General features: G+C 31.7%; 1 protein-coding gene across 1 annotated transcript; it reads left to right on the top strand.

Annotated features, from left to right (window-relative positions):
- The first annotated feature begins 1,432 nt into the window (after positions 1-1,432).
- On the top strand, positions 1,433-2,415 carry LOC132731806 (uncharacterized). The gene has a single exon (XM_060718068.1). It carries the CDS (start codon positions 1,435-1,437, stop codon positions 1,933-1,935), a length of 501 nt encoding a protein of 166 aa, XP_060574051.1. The 5' UTR covers positions 1,433-1,434; the 3' UTR covers positions 1,936-2,415.
- The last annotated feature ends 15,290 nt before the right edge of the window (positions 2,416-17,705 follow it).

The following is a 17,705-nucleotide window of genomic DNA, read 5'->3' as shown; positions in this document are numbered from 1 at the left end:
CATTGTATATACTTGAGAAATAAAATCGGTCTGAGCGGTGTTTATCGGTTATTAAACACCAAATTAGCCAGGAAGGCCGTTTTCCTGAGTGGTAACATTTTGCATCAAAACGACAAATAGGTGTTTAATAGCCGATAAAGACCGCTCAGATCGATGTTATTTTGTTTCTAACATGACCACAAAGAGCAAAGTAATGGAGATTATTGAGGCTTTTTTTTCAAGCGGATATTATGCCGCTGCCAATTTTCTCATTTGGCTGTTCTATTCAACATCCTCCTGACACTATGGTAATTAACAAACAAAAAATAATGAAGAATGCATTTTTATTTCAAGTATCGTACGTTTCTGTCTTATTTTAGTATTTTTTACATCGGAGATAGATAAATCAATTTTATCCCAATTTTATCACCAACTCATACAACTTCTATAATTTATGATGTCATTCTGGCGCCTTCATGCATGCCAGAAATAACGTCAGCTGGTTCTAAATAATGAATTTATAACATCAGTTGAATAAAGGTTAAAATAAAACTCAAAACTCGGCGCAAGTATCGATCCCTTTGTGCTACTTATGGATGTTACACAATGGAAAGGGAAAATATCAATAAAAAGCATAATTAATGTAGTTATGTTTATCAATCATTTTTTGTAAATTGCAGGTCAGATGGAAATGCTTTGGGGTGCAAGGGTTGTACTGTTCTCAACAATTCTGATAAGCCATGCAGGAGCTGTTGTACCTCATAAAACACCACCAGTGAATCAAAATAAACAGTCTAGACTAAACTTGGTGAAAGAATATTTCAGGGATGGTTTTAAGTACTTTGAAATCGTTCTTCTTTTATTTTCTCAACACAATATTAAAATCAGCATACGGCACTTGAAGCGAATATTGAAGGCGAATAATTTATGCCGCCGAGGAGATGTTCTTACCGCAAAAGATGACGTTATTAAAGATTTGATAGAGAAAGAACTTCAGTACAGTGGAAATTGTATCGGCTATAGAAGTATGTGGCGTCGTTTAATGTACGACTATAAATTAAAAGTTAAGAGGCATGATGTAATGCGGTTAATGAGAGAAATAGATCCTGAAGGGGTACGCTTGAGAAAGGCCCACAGGCTAATTAGAAGGAAATATTGTGCACAAGGCCCAAATTATATTTGGCACGTTGACGGATACGACAAACTTAAACAATTTGGTTTGTGTATTCATGCAGCAATAGACGGGTATAGTCGTAGAATTATCTGGTTAGAAGTTGGGGCAAGTAATAACGATCCAAAATGCATCGCTGATTATTATATTGAATCGATTAAGACTTTAAAACTTGTCCCTCGTATTGTAAGAGCTGACTGTGGCACTGAAAACACACACATCAGTTTTCTACAACCCTTACTTCGACGGAACCACAATGATTCAATGTCTGGAACCAAGAGCCTATGTTTGGGAGAAGTACCTCGAACCAACGAATCGAAGCCTGGTGGAGCTACCTGCGACGTCAAGGAATACACTGGTGGATAAATAAACTGAAAGATTTGCGAGATACTGGCAAATTTAATGCACTTAATCCGATACATATAGAGTGTGTCCGTTTTTGCCTTATGGATGTTCTGCAAGCAGAACTAGACCGTATTGCAAAACACTGGAATTTACACAATATCCGACCTCAGAAAAGTGTAAACGAACTTCCTTCTGGTAAGCCAGATATATTATTTTACGTTCCAGAATTATTTGGTGGATACGAAATGGGGAAAAGTGTTGACGATATTGAACTAAATCTTTGCCAAGAAATGTATGCTACCCCCAAACAAAAAGAGAGAGCAGAATTCCATGAACTGGCATACCTTCTTAAGCCAAATCTACAGATCCCGTGTAATGCAAATGATGGTTTAAAGTTATATGAAGAATTGATATGCCTTTACGATCAAGAATGTGACTAGCATATGCGCATGAACAGTAGCATACTGAACATATACATATATATACGAATGATTGCATAAATGTCTTTTGATAATTTAAAATAAAGTTGTGATATATTCAATAACTTGAGTATTAAATGGACACAATGTTTTTGCTTAACATTACTTCTATACAGCCCCTTAAATACTATAATTTTCACTTTAGTCTTTATTTGCATTATAAAGGTTTGCTTTACTGACAATTGAGATATATAAGAATACTCTTTTGTATGGTACTTGTGTTATTTAATATCTAATTTACGAAGTATTCTTTTGTATTGTAAGTGTTTCTTTGTTCGACAACTACCAAAAATGAACAATTGTCTGTAGACACTGGAATCTATGTAACCCAAATTCTACTAGCTAACATATTTACGGAATTTATCTCAAAAGATAATATTGCATCATTTTCATAAATGTATTTTTCACACACCCGTGCCGATTTTGAGACTCCGTAAAAATGCTATTGCGCAGCCGTGCATATATTTTGACGTGACGTTATTAGCGTTACACAAATATAATGTAAAGACGCGCTAAATGTGAGCGTTATACTATAGGTGCGTCAATGGAAAATTACTCTTATTTCAATTTTTAAAAACGGTATTTATATTGTGTATGTGATAAATAGAATATTAAATTCGTGTAAGTTCATTACTGAATTTATTGCACTCATTGAATAAAATAATATTATGTTCGCCAGAGGCTAGCATAATATAATTTTATTCAACGAGTGCATTAAATTCAGTATTGAACTTACACTCATTCAATATCCTCTACATGTATATACAACTAAACCATTGATACATGTCTTGATTCAGCAAGATTATTTAACCGAGTTTCAATCTTTTAGTAGTATTAAATTTTTAGCTCGTCTATTCAAAGTATATGGACAGCTGTCCAATTCAGCCAGGCGTCCGCGTCCAGATTTCAGATTAAAGATTTTGTGCAGTTAAATGTTTTTTTCTTTAACTTTTTCTTGAGTTATCAACTTCAAACATACGTTCCATATCATCAACCACATTTTATGTGTTAAGGTTCATAACTCTAAATGCAATATTTTCAGAATTATCTCCCCTTGAACATAGCATTTTCCTAAAAAATATTATGTTTTACTGTAACTTATCAGGAATAAAATTCTTTGATAAATTTTAGACACCCTTCACCCAAGGAACAATCATGGCAAGTTGCGTTGAAATTGGACTTGTGGGTTTTAAGAAAAGGATTTTTTAAATTCACTATAACATATGCACGCACAAACGCAAAATATGGCCGTGGCATAAAGAATTATAAATTTTAATTTTCCAGGATTCGGACCAGGGTCCCTAGTCTGTTTATAAACGAGTAATGCTTCAATTTGTACAAGACTCAGATGTATGATTTTATTGGCGACGCCGGTGAGCGGCGTCGTCTCTTATGAAATGCTTTTTATTTCGGCCTATGGAAGGAGCTGTTATCATAAGCAGTTAATGTCATGTTGTGTTAATTAGTTTTATTTTGATTCGTAAAAATCAAGTAAACTAATATGTTGTTATATTTGTATTTAATAACATTATGTAAAAAGCATGTGCATTGTGATATTATTTTCACGAAATTGCAGCTTGTTGGCAATACTAAAACCCGAATTCATTTATATATAATCAAAATGTTCCTACAAGAAGAACGTTCACCTGTAAAAATGAGTATTAAGATTGGTATTGGAACTGTTGTAAACGATTATCCTATTGATTTTATCCATATTACGTATATCTATTGCACAGAATGATTGTTTTTACAAAGTGTACCAGTATCCGGATGTTGAAAGCTATCCGATTTTCTGCAATTACTGCTGTCACATGGCCATCTAACTTTTTATGAATACTTTACCATTACTTTGCATGGCTTAATAAACCTGATCCTGCAACATTTCATAATTTTGCTGTTTAGGGTGTTCTTTTGGGTTTCAGGTTTTCTCTATTTTAAGGGGAAGTAACTCATGTTTACAAAATTATTTATTCTTTTCTGTCTATCTTAATTATTACTTACTATTTTTGTAGTATAAAATTTACCAGTTGTAAACTTGTTTAGTGGATATAAAAATGTATAAAAATATGTGCATTTACATGTCTCATCGTTCAATTCATATTTTCATTGCATACAACAAATGAAATCCCTAATTGATGCTTGTCACAAGATGCTCTGAAAAAAAATTCTTAAAACACTGTCTCTGTTGAATATTTGGAAAGTCCAACTTTTCCAAGAGAACATTTGCAATGGTCGTTTCTAATGTTATGGTAAGAGGGCAATATCCTTTGTTCATATTGTATCAAAAGACCCAATTCAGTTAGTAGAGAAAATGTATCTGTCTCTACTCCCCTAAAGATATAAATTAATAACAGTCACTGTCTACAGTCTACACTGTGCTGGCAACGGCATCTTGCAAGATCCGTGCAGAAGAAATCGGCGAGATAACCGGACTTGTAGATTAGGTATAAGTATGCAGGCGAATCCAGAATGAGTTGTCGTAAATGCCAGAGATTTGGCTTGTACATGTGATAAGGATTACTTTAAAATATCAAAAGAAGACAAAAATATTTCGCTAATTTTCACTTACTTATTTTAATTATTAAATTTTGTCATAATTTTTACTTAGCCCGGGTCTCCACGATACCGGTGTACATATTTTATACAAGGTGTTTTTCATATAAAAATTTACTGACTTGAAAAAAAGAGGGAAAAAACAACTTCATTAACATTTAATCCTCTTAAAATTACATTACAGAGTTCTGTTACTCTGAAATTCTCGCTCATTGCGAATGTAAACAACGGTCGACCATTTTGTATGACGTAGTTAAACAGAGTGCACTGGTAAAATGTTATTTATATAGAAAGCCATTGCAGTTTTAATAGCAAATATATCATTTTAGCATTCTTGTATTCATATCTGAAAAAAAAACGCTTAAAAACAACATAAAAACGTGTGTTTCAATAATTTATTGTTCATCTTTTATGACTCCCAAGGGGTCTCTGTTTTAGAACCTTTTCCTCCCAATTACAGGTGTATATTATACCATGTGGCTGGATTCAAAAATTCCCCTTCACTTAATTTTAATGTTGTTGTGATTGTCTGTTCCTTTTGTATCATTGAATCAATTTTATATCTATATGATGAAGATAAAATATCGATATGGCACTTTACACAGGCTCCCTTAAAAGACTGAATGAAACTGACTTTTTAATTTTCATAAACTATTTTATATGCACTAATGGCTTTCCATAGATTATTTTTTTCCCGCCAAAAATGATGTCAAAAGGTCAAGTGACATGTAATGCAGGTTAAATGACGTCAGCACCTGTGATTTTTTTTTATTTTCTTGGAAAAAAAATGTGTTTTGTAGAGGGACTAATTTATGCAATGGAAAAATAGGATAGTAAAACAAAAATAAGGTAGGATATGGGAAATATTTCCTTCAGAAACTATTGAAAATGTTTAAAAACTTTGAAATAGCCAATATTACTGGGAGCATGTCAATATAAACACTCGGTAGGTGGTGATGACAATAATATCGCGAGATTTGTGAATATACCGGTACCGTGGAGCATATATGGCACAAAAACACAATTATTTTTCACCCCCACATGACAAGGGATACAGGGATACAAGGGTTACATAAGGTTACAGTGGGATACAGTGAATTTTCATTATGTTACAGATATTTTTAAAATTAGATTTTGACTTTTTTGTTATTTATTTCACCTAGAGATATCATTTGAATTAAAAAAGGAGATGTAATTTTACTTATAATCGATAATCCATTAACATTACCACACCAAAGGGGCTTGTTAGCTGAGTAATTAGTGAGCAATGGCCTTAGTGGGTACTAATTATTTATTGAGAAAGATAACAAAAACTTGATATTTTGTGACTAATGTTATAAAAATAATTTTTAGAAAAAAGATCATATTTTATTTGGAAATAATATAGATATAATTATGATGCAGGATTCCCAGATTTTACTAATAATCAAATCACAGATCATTATCAGTATATCACCACTTCAAAGGGCCTCGTTAACTTGAGAATTATAGCCTAAGGCTTACGCTTGTTTATTGAAATTCTTGTGACCATAGATCATAAATCACAATTTCATAAAGTACTTCATATGCTGTAGAATAAGACATCTATTTTGTTTGTAGGGTTTTTTCTTACTTTTTTATTAATATCAATGTTTATTTCTGAAGAAAAAAAATATTTTTTTCTCAAATAATTAAGATTATATTATTTGAGAAATAATGTATTTTTTTAAAAAAGGATTTAATGTGATCATCTATCACAATTTCATAAAGCACTTGTTAAGGATATTAAGATTTTTTGTTGCTTATTTCTCATTTCTAAGTAAGAAAGCTAAAGTTATTTGTTCATGTTTTTTTTTCTTCTTTTTTTTTTTTAATTCTAATTAATTCTTATAATATTTTTAAATATTTGATCCATATTTAGGGCTGCATGCCAGTAAGTTGTATTTTTAAAAAACATTTGTGATGAACTTATTAATAAATGGTCGCTGTTTTTGTTAAATGAAGTGGACAGTTAAAATTTGGATTACAGAGCCCTCCCTTCATTGGTAAGTACTAATATTTCATTCAGCATTTAGAGAATTGTTACATTGGATACATTTTATTTAGTTAGGATAATGATTCAACTTATAAGCATAACCATTTGCTACTTATACTAATAAATTTAAGTGTTTCCATCCAATCTATCTAAATTTTAAAAACTGTGAGTTAAATTATTTCTTGTTGTATTTTTCCTGGGAATAATGTGATAATTCTTAAACCTTTAACTTCAGTTTCAGTATGTTCAAAATGTAACTATTAAAATTTATTATTAAAAATTTATAATGTCCCCAGATGACACTTCCTAGTAATTCACTCCTTAATGCAATTGATAACATAGAAGTAAAGATAATGGAAGGTAGAACAGTATATTAATTTGTATGCATATTTCTTGAAATATTTAAGAAAGCAGATGATGCTTGAATATAATCTTGTATGGTTATGTGACTTAATTATTCACAGTTTGGATCAGTATCTGTAGTAAATTATCTGAAAATCAAAAATTTAGAAATCTCTTGAAGTTATCTTATTCATAAGCTTAAAATTTATTATGAAAAAAAAAACACATATAGATAATGTCCTGTTCTGTTTTGCTCCAATTACACTTTACTAATTAAAGATTTAAACCAACCTTTGAACCCTTAATCTACTCTTACATGATTGACATGAACAAAACATTGTAGAAAAAAAGAAATTTTTATAGGCCTTCATATATTTCACACTCCTTGAATTTTTTAATGTCTGCCTCCTTCATAGAAATGAATTTGAAGCAGTATGCCTCCAGATTTATATGGCTAATTTTCATGATTGTCTTTTTTTGTATTTTAAATCAAAATTATGTGAAGTGAACTAAGTAAATAATTTACACATTGCAAACAGCACTTGTAGCAATCCATATAAACTACCAAAAATTGATTTAAAAAAAAGCAAAAAAAACCCAACCCCTTCCTGTGTTAGTCGTGTGGAAGAAATATGGTGATACATACTGCAAATTCAGTCCTTAATTGTAGATAACATGTAGATTGTAAATTATTACTTGAATTTTTAATGATTTTACTTTTCTTAAAATCTCCAGATATTTTTGTCAAGTTTAAATTTCTGAAACACTTTTGCTCATCATTTTGCATGCAGCTTTAAAGAAACAAAACATTATGTGTGACATATTTTATGAATTTTTACCAAAAAAGTTTTACAAAACTTTAAACTGTACATTTTATATGAACTGCTGTTTTGGCTTTCTATGAATACATACAATTATAGTATATATACCATATTTAGCTCTATGAAAATATGAAGGTTCTATATCCTTACTCCATAAATTTTAAAAATCAAAAATAATTTACATTAATTTACTTTATTATAATTGTGTAACAATTGCATCAGAATTAACTTCTTATCTCTTTTAATCATTTTGTCTGATAAGGAATTGAAAGTACAGCAACAGAAAAGGGGCTCATTAGCTTGTTTATTGATAATAAACTTGTGTGTATGTGTATCTTCTGCCCTTTCAGGCACTGAGAGTACAGACCCCTAATAAACTTGTTGGGTCTCTGGTGGTCATATACCACTGTCATAATGCCTTAAAAAACACTGGAGGCGGGCCTTATTAAATAAGGAACCAATCAAACAGACATGATAAATTCATGAAATGAAAGATATTTATAAAGTGCTTTATCCTGACTAACAGCACCAGTACAGAAATATATCTACATCTCTACAGTAAAGAAAGTTCAGTTTAAATGTTTTTGTGTTAAATTAAAAATGTGCATTATTAAACAAATTTGCACAAGATATTTTTTTTGTAAATTGCGCTTGTTAATACTTTCATTTATGTGATTGACAGGCTGGGTTCATGTGTAGAAAACTTTCTTGGATTTTGGAACATAATTCTATAATAGGTAAGTACTTTTGCATATTGTCATTTACTGTGGCTGCACAGTAAAAAGTTATATTTAAAAAAAATAATATGTATTGCATGCTGTTTTACAAAAATCTATTGCAATTGCCATTACATTTTGTTATGTTTACACAAAGTTCGAAATTGTGCCTAGAAACTTTAATAGAAATTAGGTATTTTGCTAAGAAAGAAACAGACATTTTACAGGCTAAAATTGCACGATTTTCTTTTCAATGGGTTTATGTTGAATTCTTGATCCACCATTATATATTAACATATCTCTATTTTTGTACATATAAATGTTTCAGTGATTTATAAAGATGTATTTGATACAATCAACATTTTTAAAGCACCAAACTACTTACAAAAAAAATTGTTTCATTGAAAATAAAAGTATTAACTTAAAAATTTGAGCATTTTGTGCTCAGGTGAGCTAAAATACTAGATGAAAACAACAACTAAAAGTGAACTAACAAAAATTCTAAAACACACTGGATAGACGATGGGCTAAGGTGCAAAAGATACAGATATTACTGTGATTAGAATCAGTCACTTGTTAAAACATAGATTAATGTGTCAAATAGCAGACAAATCATCTACTGTCTCATTTAATCCCCTAATAAAACAGTAGGATATAGCCCTAATCATATAATTAGTTGGATTATATTATGCACACAGTGGGGGCTGGCACTAAATATATTTGAAGTGAAAAAGCTGTATATTGGGAAATGTGATATATTACAAAACAGCAGGGGTGCCAATCAATACTGAATAGGGTGATGCATTTCTACAGTTGGATGGACCATCTGTAAGAATCAAAAGAAAATGCCTTTAAAAGTAAGCTGTTACTCATTGAAGTCAAAAGCTAACATGAAATAGATAATCATATTAAAGGAATCATTTCCATTGGCACACACACTGAAAATTTTAATGTTTTTTTTTTCAGCGAAAACTCTTGGCAAAATGTTTTGAAGTTATAAATTCATTGCATGACAATCCCAAGGTCATGAAACAAAGAGGACTTAAAAATAAGAGGTTATTGAATTATGACACTTACTGTAATGACATCTTTTTTCGATAAAGTTGGTGACATTCCATGTAAATAAACTAACAAAATTTAACAAATTGATAGTAATTAATTAATATCAACAATTTATAGGGACTCAACTGAGTTTTTTTTTACATGTAGGGACTGGAAACCTTTTTCCCCTAAGATAGTTGTACATTTTGATGAAGGACTAACTTAAAATGTGCACAGAAAATCGATTTTCAATTAAATTCTAAGTATATGTATATTTCTTTGCTATCATTTGCAGAATTTACCATTTAAGTGCTTTACTTGTTAATTTTAAGAATTAATTTTTTTATGTTTTTATGCCTTTTCACCTCTGAGTGAAGTTCCTTTAAATGCAGATCTTAAGTTTTTAATTGAAAATTTAAATCGTTTGCTTGATTATGTTAATTGCATTACATAAAAAGTTGTTATTCACTTCATGCTATTTTATATTTTTACAAAGATAAATCAGATAACATTTAAAACTATGGTGGCTGATTTGTGGTTATACGTGTTTTAACCCCGAGACCCTGCCAAGTGAAAAGTCTAACATTTACAAGTTAAAATGGCGGGGTACAAAGTTAAATTGATAAAACTTAGCCCTGCTAGTTAGTGTGTTTTCGCACCGCAACCCTGTCATGCGAAAAGTCGAGATTGAACAAGTTAAAATGGCGGTGGCGCGGAGCGAAAACATGGTAATTAGCAGGTGCCATAATAGGTGTGTTTTCGCTCCACGCCCCCGCCGTTTTATTTCTTTAATTTCCCCCGCGGGGCAAAGTTTTATCTATTAAATTTATTGCTTCTACACACCCCTGCTAATAAGCGTGTTTTCTCTCTGCCCACTATTTTAACATGTTAATTTTCGACTTTTCGCTTGTTGATGAGATGCACAACTAGACATGATATTGATCATTCCTGTAAAGTTTTGGTGAAATTGCACAAGTAGTTTCTTAGAAGTAGTCCAAACAAGCTTTAATTTGTGTAGCTGGCAGCACAAAGAACTACCTTTTATTATAGAAGGGCTATGACTCAGCCAAAAATCATTCAACCGGAAAACCCATGTAATATGCGCAAGTACTGGAGTTTCCATTCAATCTTGAAAAAAAATTAATTGAAATTGCATTAGTGGTATAAGAGGAGTAGTCCAGATAACAATAATTAATAACTCTGACAACAAGAGCTGTTGGTGGACAGCAACTCTGACGACTATTGAAAAAAATGTCAAGGGTGTTTCATTGAGTATATTAATGCTTACCTATAATTATGAAAACATAAAATTGTCCAAAAATGTACAAAGGCTTGTTACTAAGATGTTTTATGGAGTAAATCATTGCTTGATTTTTATGAATGCATAAAATTGTCGCAAAAAAAGGCACAAACCCTAATCAGCTGTAATGGAGATACCAGTTTACATGCAAAAACTTAACGAAGAAGTCGAAAAAGGGTCATAAATATGCAAACAAGGGCAACATTGTCGCAATATACGCCCGTCACAGAAGCTTTTGACAGAGATGTGGGCGTTAAAGATATGCATATAGGAGGTATTCTCTGGGCAATATCCGGAAAATATCTGGATATATTATCATTTCTAGTGATTTTTTATCTGAACTTGGACCCCTATGTGTGACCTTGGCCGCAGAATTTTGCACACTACATTCCGCCTCACAAAAGTGAACATTTGTGCCAAGTTATATATATCGATGGCTGAACGCAACACTGGTCTAACTTGATTTTTTTTCAAAAATGACTTTTTTGCATTTTTTAGTCTAATTGCATGAAATACATCAGTAAATAAAATATTAGAAATGTTTGTAAAATTTTATGGCTTTTATTTACCACTTGGTATCTTGATCTATCTCAAATGTGATTATAACTTAAATGCAACAGAGAGCTAACTCAAGTTAGAACTGTGTTGCATTAATTAAAATTTACTTATTGGATGATAACACTGTACTAACTCTAGTTAGCACAGTGTTGCTGTTAAATTTCAATACAATAAATTTCAGTATTGTTATATTTGCAGATATTAAGTTAGGTCTGGCATATTCATAAATACTTATTTCTACATTTTACCCATTTTTGTTGCCAAAATTGCAGAATTGTAAATCCAAGGCTCTTAATTAATTGTATTTTGTTTTCAAGGAACATTTATAAGTTTAAATTTGCTATATTATCTCTACATAGTCATATAAGATTGAAATAAAAAATAATAGTAAATTAACCTTTCAAAAAGATTTTATTACAATATTTAAATCATATAATTCACTGTTGATGAAAATTATTTACAAGACAATTTGTGTTGTTTTTTGTTGTTGTTGTTATAAATCATAGTAATCTATTAATACTGATGAAACAAGATCTCCCACCGTTTAAAATTCCAAGATTTTATAATATTTTAATACAATTTGCTCCTTATTCTTAAAGGGACTCCAATTTTGGCATCATGGGACTTTAAATATATTTTCGAGATTTATGTACAATTTGATGACGGTCTGTACAAATAAATTGTGGTGTAAAAACTTTCAGATTATTTGCTAAGTTTTTTCCCAGAGCAATTATGTGAACTATAAGAATGACCGGATATTGAAAAGCATATTTATGCAGCTTTAAACTCAAATTAGATTCTAATAGAACCATGATAAAATTTTCAATTTCATGTTAAGAATAATTTCTTTAAATCTCTTGTGTATCTTTTTAGCTCACCTGAGCACAAAGTGCTCAAGGGTGAGCTTTTGTCATCACTCTGCGTCCGTCGTGCGTCGTGCGGTGTGCGTCCTTCAAAAAATGGCGTCAAACTTTTCAAACAACATCTCCTCCTAAACCACATGGCCAATTGCAACCAAACTTTACAGAAATGATCCTTAGGTGGACCCATTTTAAAGTTGTTCAAAAATTTAAATTCCATTAAAAACTCTGGTTGCCATGGCAACCAATAGGAAAAACTTAAAAAATCTTCTTTTAAAAAACCCTAAGAGCTAGAGCTTAGATATTTGGCATGAAACATCTTCTAATGGGTGTCTACCAAGTTTGTTCAAATCAAAGCCCTGGGGTCAAAATTGGCCCCGCCCCAGGGGGTCATTGATTTTCCCTATATGCATATAGTAAAAACTTAAAAAATCTTCTTTTAAAGAACCCAAAGAGCTAGAGCTAAGATATTTAGCATGAAACATGTTCTAATGGGTGTCTACCAAGTTTGTTCAAATAAAAGCCCTAGGGTCAAAATTGGCCCCGCCCCGGGGGTTATGATTTTCCTTATATGACTGTATAGCAAAAAGTTAAAAATCTTCTTTGAAAGAACCCATATAGCTAGAGTTTAGATATTAAGCATGAAACATCTTCTAGTAAGTGTCTACAAAGTTTGTTCAAATAAAAGCCCTGGGGTCAAAATTGGCCCCGCTCCAGGGGGTCATTGATTTTCCTTATATGTGTATAGCAAAAACTTAATAACTCTTCTTTGAAAAAACCCAAATAGCTAGAGTTTAGATATTAAGCATGAAACATCTTCTAGTGATTGTTTACAAAGCTTGTTCAAATAAAAGCCCTGGGGTGAAAATTGGCCCCGCCCCGGGGGTCATTGATTTTCCTTTTATGTGTATAGTACAAACTTAAAGATCCTGTAACACAATTTTTTCATGGTTTTATTTCATAAATATGATGCTCAAATTAAGATTTGTCAATATTATAAGTTCCAATAAGCATTATTTATAAAGATATAACCCAATTTAACATTTCATGTACATAAAGGGAGGTAATTAAAAATCTATTTTCTATAATTTCTAAGTCAAATTTTCCAATAAGAAATGGATGCATGTAATTTATTGATTTAATATAATGTGCACAAATATTTGCAGTACACATTTTACATATTCTTTGATGTTTGAAAATTGTTTTATTTGCATAATTATATACATATCAGAGCTGCATCAGTACTAAGGGTGTAGTACTTAAGTACCAGTACCAGTACTTGGCAAAATATGCAGTACCATTACCAGTACCAGTACTAGATTTTAGCTCGGTACTGCAGTACCAGTACTTTTTTTGGTGAAGTAATTAAGTATCAGTACCATTACTTTTATATATTCATCAAAGTTTGAATTGAAAACAGTGTCAAACAAATAATTGCAAATATTATTCAGCAAAGAAATAAAATCATAATTTACTTTAAAGTTAACATAACATACTTACAACTTTATAGTTTTAACATACTTTTTACAAACAATATTTTCAACATATTCATGTCATATCTAATTGTTTAGTAACCAGTCAGCTGTATAAATACAATTAAAACACAACAGTCTTTTGTTGCCTTTCACACCTTCACACCTCTGTTCAATTTATACCAATGTAAAAACAACTTTTTATGGTGCTAACAATATCACTTTTTTCACTTGAAATGGGATTATTTAGAATAGAACAAATTAATTAGTGTTTATTTTGCTCTTTTACTAGTAAATACAAAGTAATAAAAGAATTTAATAAGGATATTTTAGGGTAAAGAGTTATTGAGTCTGTTTATCTTAATTTAATTTTTACTTAAAGTCTTTGGTGCTTTTTATGATGAATACTATGTTAACATTTGAATGAATATTGCAGCAAATTATCTTTAGATTTGATAACTTACTTTTTCACAAAAATAACATGTAGTTAATGTAATTTACAGCTTTATTTTATGAGAAAAATTGATGCTATTTTTAATTTCTATCAAAACCAAAAGTACTGGGTAATGCAGTAGCAGTACCACTTTTTAAGACAGTAATGCAGTACCAGTACCAGTAGTAGCAAAATTTTGTAAGAGTAATTCAGTATCAGTACCAGTACTTGCAAAATCGCTGCAGTACGTACTGCAGTACCAGTACCAGTACCAGTAATGCAGCTCTGATACATATATATTTTTTTGCAAGTGTGGTATACACACAGTAACAATATCAATCACAAAACATACAGGATCTTTAAAAAATCGTCTTTTAAAAAACCCAATGAGCTAGAGCTTAGATGTTTAGCATGAAACATCTTCTTATTGGTGTCTACCAAGTTTGTTCAAATAAAAGCCCCTGGATTAAAATTGGCCCTAAAGGGGTGGGGGGAGTAGATCATTGTTTTTCATTATATGTGTGTAGTAAAAACTTAACATTGTGAAAATCTTCTAATGGGTGTCTTCCAAGGTTGTTCAAATAAAAGCCCTGGGGTTTAAACTGGCCCGGCTCCAGGTGGCTTTATACAGGTGAGCGACCTCAGGGCCATCATGGCCCTCTTGTTGTTTATGTGGCCCAAGTTGATGTTGATTCATTTCAGAAATTCAAATCTTAAGTTTTTATGCTTTTGGACCTCAGTGAAGTTTCTTTAAGTATCTGTATGTATAAGGCTTGTAATTAATGAAATAAAACTTTTGGTTTGGTTGGTTTTACAGCGCACCAACACAATTGAGGTCCTATGTCGCTGAAACAGGAAAGATTTTTTTTTTCACATTAGATAGGATTATCTTCTGTTTACACTGGTGCTAGAAAAACCTGTCTTACATCCCCCATGTAAGACAAGTCAATGTTTTTAAATGAAGTCATTCCCAATGTCAATGTTAGTGATATTATAGTAGATGGGGACAATGCTGGTGATATCATAGTAAATGGGGACAATGCTGATGATATGAGGGTTAGTTGGGACAATGCTGATGATATCATAGTAAATGGGGACAATGCTGGTGATATGAGGGGTTAGTTGGGACAATGCTGATGATATCATAGTAAATGGGGACAATGCTGGTGATATGAGGGTTAGTTGGGACAATGCTGATGATATCATAGTAAATGGGGACAATGCTGATGATATCATAGTAAATGGGGACAATGCTGGTGATATCATAGTAAATGGGGACAATGCTGATGATATGAGGGTTAGTTGGGACAATGCGGATGATATCATAGTAAATGGGGACAACGCTGGTGATATCATAGTAAATGGGGATAATGCTGGTGATATGAGGGGTTAGTTGGGACAATGCTGGTGATATCATAGTAAATGGGGACAATGCTGGTGATATGAGGGGTTAGTTGTGACAATGCTGGAGATATGAGGGTTAGTTGGGACAATGCTGATGATATAGTAAATGGGGACAATGCTGATGATATTATAGTTAGTGGGGACAATTCTAGTATTAAATATAACAACTGGTGGGGACAATGCTGGTGATATCAGTAAGTGGAGACAATGCTGGTAATATGAGTGTTTAAGTAGGGACAATGTTAGTGATATTATAGTTTGAGGGGACAATGCTGGTGATATTATGGAAAGTAAATGGGGCAATACTGGTATGGGGACACTACTGGTGATATTATAGTTAATAGTGAGGACAATGTTGGTATCATAAGGGTAGTGAGGACAATATTGGTGATATAATTATAGTTAGAGGTGAATATGCTGAGGATGACAATGCTGGTGATAAAAGTGTGATTGATGACAATACTGATGTAATGAGGTCTAATTTGGTGGCAATGCTGCTTATATAGGTGGTGAGGATGATAGTGGTGGTGAGATGAGTATTCAGAATAGTAATGTTGGTTAATAAGGGCTAGTGGAGACAATGCTGCTTATATAAGAGCCGTGATGGTGATAAAAGTGCTGTAACAGTTAATCATTTTGAAGGTGTAATTAGGGTCTTTGATAACATTATGCTAGTGATGAGTGCTGGCAAGTAGAGAATGGTTAAAATGATAGTTTATGTAAATTAGATATAGAAAATAGTTATTAAATGGGGAAAATATTTGATAAAAAAGTAAGAATGATGATAGATAAAAGAGAAATGTAATGAATTACTGTAATAGGAATATGGGAAAAAAAATTATGTTTAAAAATCTGACAAAATATTGAGTATAACAGATGATGAGAAAGGAAGGTGGACAAAGCTATAGATACAAATGCCATGCCAAGTTTAATTACAAAGTGAGGCAAAAGTTTTTTTCTTTGGCAACTTGGAGAGATAACCTTAGTTTATGCAAAATTTCCTTGAAATTCTGACTACATAAATAAACTTGAAAATATAAATGAAGATCCAATAGGCAAAAATTAGGTTCATTTTGAATAAAATTGCCTGTGTTTTTAGAATTGCAAGTTTTATATACATTCTTCTATTTTGTGCTTCAATTTTAAAGTGACATTATGTCAATCCAAGGGTATGTAGTGAGTAAACGGGTGAAGGTCAAAATATGTTTTCATTTTGCCATAAATCCTTCCAATTTAATATTTAAGTTCACATAAACAATAAATAATGCACATATCCAAATAAAATTTCTGTAAAGATGCCATTTTTATTTCTCTGATTTAAGCACTGTAAGAAGCACTGTAAGTACATGCTGGTATGTCTTGCAATTTTCTTGAAAATTCAACATATAGCGTCACACACATGGTAAATGTTTACGTCATAACTTCATATAATCATAATGCAGGCTAATAGACATAATATACCACTTACTCTTTTTTTGTTGATTATGTGTTAGGTTGGTAAATTATAATTTTTTTCTTGGACCACATATGCACACCTAGGGCCTGTATTAGTGTTTATAATGTATGCATACTGTCTTGAACTAATGTTTCTTGTTTTACTTCACATTGATGGAGATACACATATGCCAAATTATTTTAGGCTGGGGGGGGGGGGGTATTTTGCTTTACAGCCATTGTTCACAGCTTTGTGGAATAGCCCCCATACACCACCAATAAAAAGACAACTAATGCTATAATAAAAAGTGAATAATACCCACACTATGAGTAGTTGTGTCACACGCGTGAACTGTCTCTAGGTAAAAGGTTAAGGTCACACTTAGAGTTCATTGAACAAGAACTGTCGGAGGACAGTATTGGCTTGACTATTCGAAAAAGTTGTCATAAGGGTGTTTTATTGAGTATAATAATGCTTATTACCTATGAATACATAAATTGACCGAAAAGGTACAAAGGCTTGTTATTAAGATGTAAATCACTGCTTTATTATTATGAATGCATAAAATTATCCCAAAAAAGGCACAAACCCTTCAGTAGTTATGGAAATAACAGATTACAAGCAAAACTTGACCATGAATTTCTAAGTTGAAAAAGGGGAGAAAAATCAGCCTAAATGCAAGATAGAATTATGGATCTTGGTCAGTGACCTACAATTATGACCCTAAATGCATATGTGAAGTTTTAAATAAATATCTTTAATAGTTATTGAGATATGTAAAA

This window comes from Ruditapes philippinarum, unplaced genomic scaffold, assembly GCF_026571515.1.
Source record: "Ruditapes philippinarum isolate M1 unplaced genomic scaffold, ASM2657151v2 ctg63_1_1_1_1, whole genome shotgun sequence".
In the NCBI taxonomy this organism is placed as follows: domain Eukaryota; kingdom Metazoa; phylum Mollusca; class Bivalvia; order Venerida; family Veneridae; genus Ruditapes; species Ruditapes philippinarum.
The sequence above is the reverse complement of the archived record's forward strand: the minus strand, read 5'-3'. Positions and strand labels throughout refer to the sequence as shown.